This window comes from Gekko japonicus, unplaced genomic scaffold (assembly GCF_001447785.1).
Source record: "Gekko japonicus isolate JY-2015 unplaced genomic scaffold, Gekko_japonicus_V1.1 scaffold21, whole genome shotgun sequence".
NCBI classification, from domain to species: domain Eukaryota; kingdom Metazoa; phylum Chordata; class Lepidosauria; order Squamata; family Gekkonidae; genus Gekko; species Gekko japonicus.
In genome coordinates this window covers 355290-371588 of record NW_015173122.1, presented here as the reverse complement: position 1 = coordinate 371588, position 16299 = coordinate 355290, and the positions used below count along the sequence as shown (strand labels likewise).

Here is a 16299-nt window from a genome sequence, read left to right as displayed (position 1 = left end):
TGTAAGCTGCTCTGAGACTCTGAGTGAAGGGCAGGGTGTAAATCCAACTCTTCTTCTTCTTCTTCAAATCAAACTCTGTTCCCCGAACAACATCTCTGCAGATTAAAATCAATCTCTTGGTGGAAGGTCAGCTAAAGGCCTGAGTGGTACATTGGACTTTGTAATGAGCTCCCAAACAGGGTTTCCATTTAAAACGTATTGCCCATTGCACCAGAAGGAATGTTTTCCATAACTCGTTGGTGAAAATCACTAGAAGCAAATGCGCGAGCGAACCATCTATTCCACCCTTTGCTTTTAGTGCAGAAAATGGAGCGATGACAGAAAGTCATTTCGTATCTGTGGCGAGGGAAGATATATATGCTGTTGGGCTTGCAATTTCCCCTCTTCAACAGACACCGGCATAAACTCTTATAAAAACGCAAGGCATATCATATTGATAAATGGCTTACCATGCCTAAGGATCAAAGCCTCCTCACTCTTTACTGAGTCAGCAATGATGAGAATTATAATTCTACCTATTTACTAGGGGCCGTCCCTACTCTCCTTATCTTTCTTTTGGGAGACGACTTGTTATATTGTTCCTTCAAAGTACAAAGCACAACACTGCCTCAGAGAAAATGGGACAAGATTTTCAGGGGGAGTGCCTGGGGGGGATGTCACTTCTGGGTTACGCTCTAGGCTACCTCCCCTAATCTCTCTGGTCTTTACCACAGAGACTAGGACAGAGGTGTCGAACTCATTTGTTGCAAGGGCTGGATCTGACATAAATGTCACTTAGTTGGGCCAAGCTATGTGTGCCATAAAACCTAAACAGCATGATAAAAAGCAGAGACATCACCCTGCCAACAAAAGTCCGCATGGTCAAAGCAATGGTATTCCCAGTAGTCATGTATGGCTGCGAGAGTTGGACTATAAGGAAGGCCGAGCGCCGAAGAATAGATTCTTTTGAACTATGGTGCTGGAGAAGACTCTTGAGAGTCCCTTGGACTGCAAGAAGAACAAATCAGTCAATCCTAAAAGAAATCAACCCTGATTGTTCCCTGGATAGCCAGATAATGAAACTGAAGCTCAAATACTTTGGCCACCAAATGAGAAGGGAGCACTCACTGGAGAAGACCCTGATGCTGGGAAAGATTGAAGGTCGAAGAAGACGGGGACGGCAAAGGATGAGATGGTTAGACAGTGTCGTAGATGCAACAGACATGAAACTGAGCAAACTTCAGAGGACGGCGGAAGACAGGAAGGCCTGGCGAGATCTTGTCCATGGGGTCGCGAAGAGTCGGACTCGACTGTGCGACTGAACAACAACAAATGTGTGCCATAAAACGTAAAGCCAGGTACAGGAGATATAAACTGTATAAAGGGTGGCAGCTCCTAAGCTCTGAGTTGGTGTATCCTCACTGCAAGGCCCCATGGGCTGGGAGGAGGTATAGAGGAAAATCCACATGGGTGGATCGGAGAGCCAGATGTGCGGCACTGGGCACAACTGGAGTGGTTCCACTCACTCCCATCCCCAAGCAACCTTCTGTTCCCTCCCTTGCACCAGTTGCTTGCAAGCCGCATAACTGCCCTGGATGGGCTGATTCTCGCCCCCGGGGCCTTATGTTTGACACCCCAGACTAGGAGAAATTCTTAGAGCATCACTATGTGGTGGACATTTTTTCTCCTGTATCTCCATTCCTCAGGAGTGGAAAACTGGAATTGGGAGTGGGTAATTCCCCACTGTGAGTGGGTAAATGGGAGGCTTACGTGGGAAGAAGACAGATCTTGTCCCCAGAGCGCATGAGCATCGGTGTAATGAATGCTGGACCTTATGCACAGCCTGCCATATGCTGAGAATATAGCACTGGGCAGTATGCTTTTCAAATGCATCTTGAACTCAACGAACCCATACCTCTTGGCAGGGCTATTTTTGGGCAGGAACGCACAGGAACGGAGTTCCGGCTGGCTTCCAAGTTGGCCACGCCCAGCAGGAACTCATTAGCATAACAGGCCACACCCAACAGCAGAAACTCATTAGGATTGGCTACATTAGGGGTGTGTGGCCTAATATGCGAAGGAGTTCCTGCTACAACCCCCCCCCTGGGTTTTGACAACAAACAAGGTCAACAGAATAACAAGCAAAAGGTGGGTGTGGCTGGATAACCACACTTCTGGTAACATGGGGGTGCGGCCTAATGTGCTAATGAGCTGTGCTGTCAGGGGTGTGGCCCAATATGCTAATAGGTTCCTGCAGTTGGGTGTGGCCTATTATGCTAATGAGTTCCTGCTGGGCTTTTTCTACAAAAAGAGCCCTGCCTCTTGGTATCTCAACCAACAGAAAGCACACAAAAAGAAGGCGCACCTCTCTTGATGACTTAAGTGTCAGGTATGTTCTTCCAGGACAAAGTCAATACAACAGACAAGTGTTCTCTCTAAGCTGAGTAGTGTGAGCTAGCTCACAGTTTTTTTAGCCTCCAGCTCACACATTTTCATTATAGCTCAGGAAGGATGGCTCCAGAGCAAACTAATGTCTACAGTGGCCATATCACCCGCTCACAACTTTATTGCCAGTAGCTCACAAAGTAGAATTTTTGCTCACAGGACTCCACAGTTTAAAGGGAGGATTGCAACAGACGTTCATAAGTGCCATCAAGTTGCAACTGACTGGGAGACCCCAGCAAGGGGCTTTCAATGCAAGTGAGAAGCAGAGGTGGCTTGTTGCCCTGTCCTGGATAGCCCAGGCAAGCCCGATCTCTTAAGATCTTGGAAGATGAGCAGGGCCAACCCTGGCAAGTAGATGGAAGGGAGACCTCCAAAGAATGCCAGGGCTCAGGACGCAGAGGTAGGCACTCAAGCCACCTCTCTGAAATGTCCAAACCCCACTAGGGGTCGCCAGACGTCACCGTGATTTCAAGCACACACACACATAAACACACAAAGCAGAGGTGGCTTGCCATTGCCTTCCTCTGCACTCTTCCATGATATTATCTTGTCCAAGTACCGACCCTACTAGGCCTGCCAAGTCCCCGCTGCTGGCGGATCGGGCCCCGGGGAGAACCCCACCCCCAAAGCACGGGACATGCCCGGCATCAGCACGTCACCCGGAAGTGACGCGGGCGCGCCGGGGGCGGGGCCGCGGTCATCTGAGGAAAAACTCTATGTTTTTCCCTCGGATTACCACAGCCCTGCCCCCGACGCAGCTGCGTCACTTCCGGATGACGTGATTGCAGCGCGCGCGGGTGCTTCCGGAGCAAACCAGGAGTCCCCCGCTGCGGCTTAAGGTAGGACTTGGCAACCCTACACCCTACTTAGCTTCCAAGATCTGATGAGACTTGGCTATACCATGCTACCTTCCCTCCCGATACATCATACAGCTAAATTTAAGTGTGTATGTGAGTATATAAGCTGTTTGAAATGACCTTGACCAATTTCCCACAGCCGCTGCTCCGCCTTCGCTCTTCCCTTCTCCCCGATTGTATGTGTCAATTTCCCACTATTTGCTGCATGGCCGCAGTTTGACCCACAGCTTCGCCCGATTTCCCACACGTCGTCTCGATCCTGCTTTTTGAGGATCCAGAAGATGCGGGTGAAATCGGGTGAAGCTGCAGGTCAAAATGCAGCCATGCAGCAAATAGTGGGAAATTGATGCATACAATCGGGGGAAGGGAAGAGCGAAAGCGGAGCAGCGGCTTGTGGGAAATCGGTCCTTGAGATGTAGATGCTCTTCTGTCAAATAAGAATATTTTAACATTTTTCTTTTGGGCATAAAAAATATTATCACAAAGCACACACACACATACTTTCTTCTCAGAAATCACAGCCTGCCTGTGTCATACCTAAGGTGCAATTAAAAAAAAAAATACTACAGTGGAGTAGATCTTCCCTTCCCACTTATCATCAGTATTGGGGTTATTATTATATGTTCATTAACATAACTCTGAACATCCTGGGTGGAACTGTTTTCATTTGTTTCTTCCGTTCGTTTCAAAACAAGGGTGCACCCCCCTATTTATTTCAGAAGGTATTTGGTGGAGGATAAAGTGCTTTGGCAGATCAGGCGGTAGAGTTTTTATTTTATGCACTGTATTTATCCTGCCCGTTAATGGTTATTCTGTGTTTTATGTGTTTGCGACCTGGAGAGAAGGTGGGATATAAATATTCTGAAGTAAACAGATAAATGCCTAAAAGCCATGAATAATTGCGCCAACATGGGCCTCTCTAGGAGGAGCATTCCATAGCCTCAGTGGCTCTCCTGGGTACCAGTGCCAGGTTTGCCATCACTAAGAACTGAAGAATCCGGACCGGTAGATTGGGGGCCCTTTCGGTGGGAAAACCCCCACCCCCCGGAGGACCTGGCAGGCCTAGACCACTTACATAACATCTAAGGCTACAATCTTGAATCTAGTGAGCCTTAAGAAGTGACAAATGCCACAAATGTGAAGAAGCAAAAGAGAGACTTGGAAGAAATAGCTGCCATCAAGAGTACAGCTGTTTCCACCTGCTCTTCTCCTCCCATCCTGCCTGTAGATGGCAAGTAAGTTGGTAGTTCACAAGGTCTCCAGCACTGCCTGAAGAAATGCCAGGAAATTTTGGGGGGGGCAATGCCTAAGGAGGGTGGAGTTGGAGGAGGATGGGACGTAACTTCCAGGTGATGCTCTAGGCTGCCTCCCCATGTCTCTATAATCTCTACCACAGAGACAAGGGCAAATTCCTCGAGCATCACTATCAGAGGTCGATTCGGGGGGGATTGCGGGGGATCGCAGTTCCCCCGGGTGAGGTGCGGGGGCGGGGCACATGACAAAGCCCGCCCCCGGCTTCCGGCCGCCCCGCTTCTGGCCCTCATTCAGCCAGGAGGAGGCAGGAGAAGAGGGAGGGTAAGTTGCTTCTTCCCTGCCTCTCCCCACCCCTGCCTGTCTGGGGCCAGGGAGGGCCTTGGCGGGGCTTCCTCGCACTCCCGCCGGCCTTGCAGGTCCACCGCCGGGCCCCTGATGTCAGGGGGGGTGGCATATGCTAATGAGTTATGCTAATGAGTTTCCCTAGCTCTTTTTCTACGAAACGACCCCTGATCACTATCCTGAAGTCAGGCCATTGTAGGGCATTCACAGGTAAGAACTAGCATTCTTACCTTGGATGTTCAAGCTTTGGTGCTTTCTACTCACCTCATGAGGAAAACAAAGCTTAGAACACCAGGATGGGCACCAAGATGTCCTTTCCCCCCAGACCTAACTGTCCTAATTGAAGCCCTTTTCATTCCCCTTGAAGTCTCCACAGCTTCTTCTACCTGAGCAGTGTCTCCTAAAGACTATCACGTGTTCACTTCAGGTGAAATTGAGGTGCCAGCGCTACGTATTTACCTTCTCTTGGATCCTCTTCTGAAATATATGCTGAAAGCAAAGCACTTTAAGATCCTTTACATTCTGAAGGCCTGGGGATTAATTTATCTGCAGAAACAGCTGGCTTGTTAACTGTGGATTTACATTATGGGCTTAGGCCTCTCTATGTAAATGTAGGCTATATCCCCCAGCTTGGATTCTTACACTTTTGTTTAAAATTCAGAAATAGTGAATAAATAAAAGGATGCTTGAAGCCCTGTTTTACAGCTGGATACCAGGCTGGATGTTACCCCTGTCCTACCACCACTGAGAAAAGTCTGGAGCTTTCCTTTAGCCAAAGGAACCTTCCTCCAACTTAAGTTGGAAGGGGTTGTGGCTCACTAGTAGAGCATCTGCTTGGCAGGCAGAAGGTTCCAAGTTCAATCTCCCGTATTTCCAGTTGAAAGCATCAGGTAGAAGGTGATGTGAAAGACCTCTGCCTGTGACCCTGGAGAGCCACTGCCAATCTGAGTAGACAATACTGACTTTGATGGACTAAAGTTCTGTGTTCATGTGTAGCTCTTCGGTGAGAGAAAGTCATTTAAATTTGGAGGAAGTTCCCTTAAGCTGGAGAAAGGCTTCTTGGAGGACAGTTAGAACCATCCTGCCACGTTTATACTGCATTGTAAGGAAGATAGCTAATTAGAAGACAAACAGGCTTTGGTAGTTGAGTAGACCTGTTGTTTAAATGGGGCAAAACACCAGGACCCAAATATGATTGTGGTGCAGCCCGCCAAACTATTTTCCATCTGTCACAGGAATGTGAGTGTCGTGCTTTCCAGGGAGATGTGATGGAGCTCTTTGAACTCTCCCCAGCTGTGGCTGAATGGATTGAAAATCTAGACATTAGTATTTAGGGGGAATTGCCTAATCGGTCTACATACATGTATCAACTTGGTTACACATTTCATATTGATATATGCTTCCTGTGTGTAACTCTACCACATGAAAAACAAACAAACATACTGTACAACTTGCCGTCAGTGAGGACAACTAATATGCGCAGAGAGGTATGCATGAAAGGGGGAATCAGGATCATGCCCACTGGTCCTACTCCCTGTCTGTGCCCAACAGATATGTGTCTGCACAGGGGCCTATCTGCATGCACCACAATGCACATAGGCTAGGGTTGCCAAGTCCCCTTTGTCCTCTGGTCCCAGATCCAGGTTGGGAAACTCCTGGAGATTTGGGGATGGAGCCTGGGGAGAACAGGGACCTCAGTAGGGTACAATGCCACAGAGTTCACCCTCCAAAGCATTCATTTTCTCCGGGGGAAACTGATCCCTCTAGTCCGGAGATGAGCTGTTGTTAAGTCTCTCGCTTAACAAAGCAGTCGGAGAGTGATTCAGCAAGAACACAACTTTATTCTTCAACTCGAACACAACTCGAACACGGATCAACATCTGATAGCCAGAACAGCCTTTACATTGCAGCTGTCCTGCTTTTAAACATTCCCAGCTAATATAGCCACACCCACTGTACAAATACCAGCCAATAAGGTTGTTCGTATAAGGACCAATCACGGACGTATAAGGACCAATCAGGGAGCTTGCTGTGAAGTGATTGGCTTGTTAGTTCCTGGGCTAGCGATACGATTGGATGTATCTGGATCCTAGCCCAGGATGAAGCTTAACATTGCTGTTCAATTAGATGTTTCACATACATTCTGCATCCCATGGCAGCTTTGGAATACACTACAGCTGTAATTCCACGGGATCCCCAGGTCCTACCTGGGGGATGGCATGTTCCCTCTAAGCTGAGTTAGTGTGAGCTAGCTCACAGGTTTTTAGCCTCTGGCTCACACATTTTTGTCTCTGCTCAGGAAGGAGGGCTCCAGAGCAGACTAATTTATGCAGTAGCCAAATCAACTTGCTCACAACTTTAATGCCAGGAGCTCACAAAGGAGAATTTTTGCTCACAAGACTCCACAGCTTAGAGGGAACATTGGATGGCATCCCTAAATAGGAACTGAATGTACAATAAATGTGTTGCAAAACTGGACAGTAGGATTTGCCTATGGTCATGGGGATATGTGCATGTAGGCCCCAGTGCCCAGTTTCTCCCTCCTCCGTACACCCACAGACTGCATTACACAAACTGACCAGCAAAGGGGTGTTAAAGTACTACCACCAGGCTTACTTCAGAACTCTTAGAGCAGAGCTATGCAGCCCTTCAGTTTTGTAAAGCTAATCTCCACTGGCAAAGCCTGGTCAAATGAGCTCACTGTAAAACGTTGTTCATCTGCCTATCTAAAACAGGTGGAGCTCAGAGTGGAGCTTGGGGTTCTTGCTTCTGTAGGGGTGCCAACCCCCAGGTGGTGGCTGGAGATCTCCTGCTATTACAACTGCTCTCTAGGTGACAGAGATCAGTTCACCTGGAGAAAAATGACTGCTTTGGAAGGCGGGGCCTATGGCATTATACCCCATTGAAGTCCCTCCCTTCCCCCAAACCCCACCCTTCTCAGGCTCTGCCTCCAGTCTCCAGGTATTTCCCTTCATGGTGTTAGCAGCCAGACTCATTCTATGGAAGGGCAATTTGTGTAGGATGCCCTCTTTGGGTATCACCCCCCAAATAATATGCGTACTGTCCAGCCTGGCCTAGAAATGGAACAATGGCCAATGGGAGAGTAGGTGAGTCGTCGCCAGCACGACTTGCCTCTTATATATATCGGATACCTTTCCGGTTATTCTGCCTGATTTATTCGAGAGTTCTCAGGGAACAATCCCTGTGAACATAAGTGGAGATCCCCTAGTAACCCCACCCCCTCGCTAGTCTCCCATTATACTAATTCCCCCAATCAATTTGGAGACCTCTGGTTTGGGTAGCACCGGAGCTGGCAATCCTACCCTTCTTCCATTTTACCTTCACAACAACCCTGTGAGGTAGATTAGGCTGTAACGTTATAACTACCCAAGTCTACCCAAAAAGTTCCGGGCAGAGTAAGGATTTGAACCTGGGTCTCCCAGATTCTAGTCTGGCACTTTGAACCACTACACCACACAGTGCCAATGGCCAAATCACTTGGCACAGTGTACTTAATTCCTCCTTCTTCCAGACTTTAAGCTGAGATCTTTCACAGATACACACCCCTACCACTGCTATCTATGCCAGTATGTACATGAGGATATAAAGAACCTAAGAACAACTATGTTGAATCAGACCAAAGGCCCATCATGTCCAGTGGCCTACTGGCTGCCCCCAGGAAGCCCACAAGCAGGATGACTGCAACAGCATCCTCCCGCCTGAGTCCCCCTAGCAACTGATAACAAGAGTTATCCTGCCTCTGGTACCTGGGGGAGTAGATACCCATCATTACTAGTAGCTGTTTATAGCTTTGTCCTCCCCTGTCCACTCCCATTTTAAAGCTCTCCAAGTTGGTAGCCATCACCACATCCTGTGGCAATGAGTTCCACAGTTTAACTGTGCGAAGAAGTACTTCCTTTTGTCTGTTCTGAATCTGCCACCCTTCCGCTTCAGTGGCTGACCCCAGGTTCTATTATTAAGGGAAAGGGAGAAGAGCTTCTCCGTGTCCACTCGCTCTACGCCCTGCATAATTTTATAGACCTCTATCTTGTCTCCCCTTACTCAACTTTCTTTCCTAAGCTAAACAGCCCTAAGCATTTTAGCTGATCCTCAAAGGGCAGCTGCTCTAACAGAGAGATGCTGCACCCTCTGGGAAAACATCATTGTATCATAAAACCAACAGTTTGGTGTAGTGGTCTGAGAGAACCAGGTATGATTCCCCACTCTTCCACATGGAGCTGCTGGTGTGACCTTAGGCAAGCCATAGTTCCGTCAGAGCTATTCTTGAAAGAGCAGTCCTCAAAAGAGCTCTCTCAGCCCCGCCTACCTCACAGGGTGTCTGTTGTGGGGAGGGGAAGGGAAAGTGTTGTGTCCGCTGACCGGCACTAGGGCCAGCGATTACCCCAGAGCTTGACTCTGGGAGAACAATAGGGACTAGGCTCCTAGTCCCTCCACTGGGGGAGCCAATGGGAACCGTGGCGGGAGATTCAAACCCACCAACGGAACCCAGGGGTGTGGCCCAGGGGTGTACCGTATTTTTCGGACCATAAGACGCACTTCCCCCCCAAAAAAAAAAGTGGGGGGGAAGTGTGTGCGTCTTATGGTGCGAATACTGCCTTCCCCCCCCCCCCCAAGCCCACGGAGCCCATGGGAAGGCTTGAACTTACATTTTAAACAGCACGTTCTCAGGTCCATTAAGCACATAAAAAACGAAAGTAAACCAAGCTCCAAGAGGACCCAACCAAATCACACAGAAATTAAGGGAAGAGCAGACTGTTCCATTGGGAGGGGGGGGGGAAGAAGGCTGAATGTAAGTTCAAGCTCCTTTTTAACAGATGGGTGTGTGGGGGGGTGCTGAGGATCTGTGGCTCTCTGCCTTGTCTCCGGAGATTTGTTTGCTGCTCTTTGAACAGCCTAAAAGCAAACTTCTCTATCTTTTGAGTGCATTGAATGACTTGTGCCTTCTTCCTGGAAAGCTGCGAATTTCTCTCCTTTGGAACTAGGGGCAGGAAATCACTGTTTGCTTGTGGGTCTAGATGTTGGGATTCATGCTACCTCTTTTGCCCCAGGGGTTCATAGGAAGCAGCTGGTCTGGGGGGGTCTGGGCTTCTCTCTAACACAGCCCTTGAAACATTTGGAAGCTTTGATGGGAGACTCTGATTTTTTTCCTTGTAGGCTGCCTGGGACATCTTGTTTGGCCTTGAGCCCTTTAACCCTTTCAGGAACTGGAATGACAGCCCCAGGGTTCAGAATATTTTTTTCCCTGTTTTCCTCCTCTAAAAACTAGGTGCGTCTTATGGTCCGAAAAATACGGTATATAGTTGGTCAGCCGGCCGTTTTGGTCTTGTCTTGTTGTGTGCCAATAAAGCATGCTATGCACTATGCCAGTCTTTGTCTTTCGTCAATGCGGCAAACCCACTACACAATAGAAAGGGACTGCAAGCCGCTCTGAGACTCCTTCGGGTAGTGAAGGGCGGGGTATAAATCCAATCTCTTCTTTTTCCTCCTCCTCCTCTTCCTCTTGGCCATAAGGTGAGAGGCAGTGTTGTCTAACAGTTAGAGTTAAAATTCAGCCATGAAGCTCACAATGCACCCTTGGACCATTCACCCAGCCTCACGTACCTCACAGGATGGCTGTGAGGTCCAGATGCCGACCTCCAGGTGGAGCCTGGCCTTCTCCCCAGAGTTGCAGCATCTCCAGACTACATAATTCAGCAACCCTGGAGGAAACGGCAGCTTTGGAGGACAGAGTCCCTGCAGCATCACATCCCCGATGAGCTCCCTTCTCAAATTCTGCCCTCCCCAGTGTCAGCCCCCAAACATCCACAAATTTCCCAGCTCGGAGCTGGCAATCCATTGGAGGGGGATATCAGTGTTACCAGGGCTTTTTTTGTAGAAAAAGCCCAGGAGGAACTCATTAGCATAATAGGCCACACCCAACAACAGGAACTCATTAGCATATTAGGCCACACCCCCATGTTACCAGAAGTGTGCTCATCCAGCCACACCCACCTTTTGCTTCTTATTCTTTTTACCTTGTTTGTTGTCAAAACCCAGGGTTTTTTTTGTAGCAGGAACTTCTTTGCATGTTAGGCCACACACCCCTAATGTAGCCAATCCTAATGAGTTCCTGCTGTTGGGTGTGGCCTATTATGCTAATGAGTTCCTGCTGGGCGTGGCCAACTCGGGAGCCAGCCGGAACTTCGTTCCTGTGCGTTCCTGCCCAAAAATACCCCTGAGTGTTACACTGAATGGAAAGGAAGGATATGATCAAGACCTATCCAGGAATACATTTTAATACATCCGCTGCATTCCAGAACAAAATTATTTTAATGAGAATACACCCAATTAAACATATTGTTCCTAGGAATCATTATACAAGCCGCGCTAATATTACAAGTATAATGGGAACGGCATATGCAGATACTTGAGCTATTTATATCTGTCATGTTCTTCGCGCAGAGAAGCAAGCATTGTTCTTTAGGCAGTAATTAGTCATGGATTAATTCTCCCTTGAAAAAGAATTATAATTCCATGTTGACTCGCTTATTACACTTTCACCTATCGTTTTAAAACTTCCTGTGACGGCAATATCGTCCATTCTAAATTTAACGAAAATTTATTTGTTTAACGGTAAGAGCAAATATCCACAATGTTAATCTTCTTTAAATCAATAGTCAGCGTTGGCTTTGTTTCGCTGCTAGAACGTTTTGCTCCAGCAATGCACACTAGCCTTTCTTTCCCTCTCCCGTAACTTCATGGCAGTGCAATCCTAGATAGAGCTATGCCTTTCCAAGCCCACTGACTCTGTTATGATTGCACTGCAAAACTACAGCTGCAACTCTAAGAACACTTTCCGGGGACTAATCCTTTTAAATAAAATGGATCTTACTTCTGAATGGACCTACTGTATTTATTTGCTGGTTTATTTACTGTATTTAATCCTGCCTTTCTCCCCAATGGGGACTCAAAGTGGCTTACATTATTCTCTTTTCCTCCCTGTTTGATCCTCACAACAACCCTGTGAGGTTGGTTAGGCCGAGAGGGTAAATGACCGACCCAAGATCACCAGCATGTTTCTGTGGCAGAATGGGGATTTGAACGTGGGTCTCCCAGATCCTAGGGGCTACGGTGGCTTGGAGGTTCAGATGCTGAGCTGCAGACTGGAAGGTCGGTAGTTCGGCAGTTCGAGACCCGAGTGCCGCATGACAGAGTGAGCTCCCGTCTCTGGCCCCAGCTCCTGCCAAGCTAGCAGTTCGAAAGCAAGAAGTTGCAAGTAGATAAATAGGTACTCCTTTGGTGACAGCATTGGCTCTTTGGCTTGGAAACAGAGATGAGCACCGACACCTAGAGTCAGATTCGACTGGCCTGCGAGCAAGGGAAACCTTTACCTTTACCTCCCAGATCCTAGACCAACACTTTATCCAGTACACCATACTGAGCCTATTGAGATGAGGATTGCTTCTTACAGCTCCTTATTTACTTCAAGCTTCTCTAGTTCATTGATTTTAACTGCTCCCTATCCAACTTACATCCCAGCAGGGCTCTTTTTGGGCAGGAACGCACAGGAACGGAGTTCCGGCTGGCTCCCGAGTTGGCTACGCCCAGCAGAAATGCATTAGCATAATAGGCCACACCCAACAGCAGCAACTCATTAGGATTGGCTACAATTAGGGGTGTGTGGCCTAACATGCAAAAAGCCCTGGCTTTTGACAACAAACAAGGTAAAGAGAATAAGAAGCAAAAGGTGGGTGTGGCTGGATGAGCACACTTCTGGTAACATGGGGGTGTGGCCTAATGTGCAAATGAGCTGCGCTGTCAGGGTGTGGCCTAATATGCTAATGAGTTCCTGCTGTTGGGTATGGCCTATTATGCTAATGAGTTCCTGCTGGGCTTTTTCTACAAAAAAAGCCCTGCATCCCAGCCTTCCTCTTCAGAAGCTCACGGAGATGAGGTAGGTTAGGCTGAGAGAGAATGACTGCTTTGAGGTCACCCAATGAGTTTCCTGGCTCAGTAACAGTCTAACCAGTATGTCAGGCTGGCTCTCATATGACTCTTCCCACATCTCCATACAAACTCCTTTGTTATGGAGTCTCCATGATGTCTGCCACACCAGTGTCCCTGTACCTACAACTCTCTCTCCTTCTCAGTTTGTCTTCCCTCTCTCTCAGAGACATTCTTTCTGCAAAGCTTACCAGCTCCCACTGTCTGGACTCCCCTTACCATGACAAAAAAGCCTACCTGAAGTTCCAACCGAAACAACCACTATTATTTCTCTACCAACATTGGAGGAACCATTTAAGACCCAATCTAGATGTTCCCCAGACCATCCTCCTCCTTTTTTCCTTTTAAAACCAAACCTGCCATACGTGGGCTCCAAGTCTAAAGGAAAGGAGTGTATACAGAGACAGGCAGACACTTTTTAATCCAGGGGTGTCAAACGTACCTTAATACCAAGCTCTATGTTTTCCCCACCATAAACGTCCATTCCTGGATCCAGAAGGCCTATTTCTCCAAAGAACTTCCGGTTCACAACAAAAGAACAGCCGATCATGGCTGGGGTCCTAAAAAGAAAAATGCAACATGAAAACTTTAAATATTTTGAAAATGGTGGTTTCATTTCATTCTAAAGAATCATAGAATCACAAAGTTGGAAGGGATCTCCAGGGTCATCTAGTCCAACCCCCTGCACAATGCAGGAAATTCACAAATACCTCCCCCCCTGCACCCCCAATGACCCCTGTTCCATCCACAGAAGATGACAAAAAACCTCCAAGATCCCTGGTCAAACTGGCCTGGAGAAAAATGGCTTTCTGACCCCAAAGTGGTGATCAGCATTTGGTGATCAGGGACACGAGACTGTTGTAGTGATCAGGGACACTAGTGGTGATCAGGGATACTAAACTGTTTCAGTTGGGGATGTTATTCCAGGTGCGCACACAACACTTGGTTTCACAAGTAACCAACAATCTTTACGACAATGAAGCACCAGAGACTTTGGAATCTGACAGTCTGTCGTTGAATTCTGGATTCTTAGGACAACAGGAATTCGGTTCAGACCTAATGTGAAGCCACATTTTATTGTAACTGTGGCTAGTTTGTGAGACCAGGTTCCATCTCACCAATGACCAAATCCTGGTTTGCCTTGAGCACTGATGGTTTAATTGCCTTCTTTCTTTAGTTCAGGCAGACATCATTGTGGAACAAGCCATAAAATCTGCATCCATAGTCCCTGTGAAACCATCATTAAGACTAGCAGGGGTCATTTCCTGCAGGAGCACACAGGAGCGGAGCTCCGGCAGTAAAGAGCCCAGGGGGTGGTCACATGCAACAAGCCCCACCCCTTGCTCCCAGCAGCCCTCAGTCAGAGCAAGAAGCAGCCAGGTAAGCTGCAGAGACCCCCCGGCCCCCCGGACCAAAACAGTCCAGTGGCACCTTTAAGACCAAGTTTTATTCAGGTACAAGCTCTTCCTCCTATGTGAGGGCAGATCTGTGCGTTTCCCCCCCCCAATAGCTAGGAATCCAAAACAGTCCAGTGCACACTTCCGATGATGTCAGGGGGTGAGGCATATGCAAATAAGTTATGCTAATGAGTTATGCTAATGAGATCCTGCACCTCTTTTTCTACGAAATGACCCTGCCTGTTTCCCAACTTCCAAAAGCGTTCACAGGCTCAACAAGAGAGCCAGTTTGGTGTAGTAGTTAGGAGCACGGACTCTAATCTGGGAGAACTGGGTTTGATCCCCCATTCCTTCACATGCAGCTCCTGCAGGAAATGACCCCTGCATAAAATGATGTACAGTGCATATATAGTTTTTTTGTGTTAGAGTTGCCAGATGCAGGTTGGGAAATTCCTGGAGATTTGGGAGTGGAGCCTGGGGAGGAATAGGGACCTCCGTGGGGTACAATGCCATAGGGTCCACCCTCGAAAGTATCAATTTTCTCCAGGGGAACTGTAGTCTGGATTATTTATTTATTTATTTATTGTACGGCAGAATTACACACAAGAAGCATATAATAATATAAAATACATAACCAAGCTGATACAACAGGTAAACAGACAGATTGAGCAATCCCCTTAAATACTAATAGCTACATTTTCAATCCACATGATCGCAGCTGGGGAAAGTTGAAAGAGCTAATTCCAGGAGATCCCCAGCCCCCACCTGGAGGCTGGCATCTCTAGTGTGTGTATATGTGTATATGTACATACACACAACATATAAACTACACAGAAACAGCTGACAGAAATTATTAAATACTGGGTTCTAGACATATTGCAGTGATCAGCTCTAGTTTATTCAGTGATTTCAGCAAACTGCAAGACAACTCTAGCGGGTCTGGAGACCTGCTTAAAAGCATGCAAAACGCCACACCCAACACCCACCCTCTCCCAGTGATAGGCTATTTACATTACACTGAATATCTATAGGTTAGTTCCTGGATCCAGGCAAGCTATTGTTCTGGTGAAGCAAGCTCAGCCCGTTCTAGGCACAGCTTTAGGAAAGGCTTGGGCTTAATACATAACAAAAATATAACTGAAACTAATTTTAAAATGGGAAAAATTCACTCCTCCAAATATGGATATGCAGTTAGGAGAACTTTGGTTAAACTTCCACACATGAGCCTCTGAAGATGATACATGGTGTTCCATTCACACAGTTCAGGAGCCCACCAGCTGCACAGTTTGGTAGTGTGATTCGCACAATCATTGTGTTGTGTAAATTGGTCAGTGTCCCAGGGTGGCACAGTTATTGTTCCAGTGAACAGTAGTTGAACTTTGTCGATTTGTTGGCCAGTTCACACAATACAACAATTACATGAATTATGGTTCCAAAACACTAGGCTGGCAGGCTACTACAGTGTAACATATACGGAGAGAGATAAAAGAGTTATATTGTGCAATCCAAAATAAAACTTTTCCCAATGAACAGTCATAGCGAAACACAAGTGGATATTACGGTTAGAGCTGGTGCAGAAGTAATACTGAAGGCAGAACAATTTAGTTGTAAGCTATTCTGCATCTCATAATTAAGAAATCAAGTGCAATTAAGCATCACCAGAAACTATTAAGTAAATTAGTTGAGTAATTAGGTAACATATAGACTCTGTGCTCGGTAGACTGCTATATGCAAGAGACAGTTTTGTTTTCTCCCCTCTTCCTGTGGAAGAGATATAATGGAGATTGGTTGTTCAAATTTTTTTTCCTGGATAGATTCAAGAAACAACAGTATCTTCCTTTTGTTAAGGAAACTGAGCCTCTCCTACATTCTCTGAAACAAACATAGCCCAGAGTGTGGACTTCTTGCATCAGGCAAAGAGACTGAAGACACAGAAAAGAAATGGACAAGTATCTGATGCCACCACAGAAGGAGGCTGTTGAGATACCTCCAGGAACCCCGTTTGATGCTCTGACTCAGGC

The 16299-nt window shown here is 47.2% G+C and overlaps 1 protein-coding gene across 1 annotated transcript in view; it reads right to left on the bottom strand.

Annotated features, from left to right (window-relative positions):
• Positions 1-13369, bottom strand: part of LOC107119420 (putative polypeptide N-acetylgalactosaminyltransferase-like protein 3) — a 66501-nt gene extending 53132 nt beyond the window's left edge. Inside the window, exon 1 of the mRNA XM_015421886.1 lies at positions 13324-13369. Coding sequence (XP_015277372.1) covers positions 13324-13365 — 42 coding nt within the window. The 5' untranslated portion in view covers positions 13366-13369. The remainder of the gene's footprint in view (positions 1-13323) is intronic.
• Between the last annotated feature and the right edge of the window lie 2930 nt (positions 13370-16299).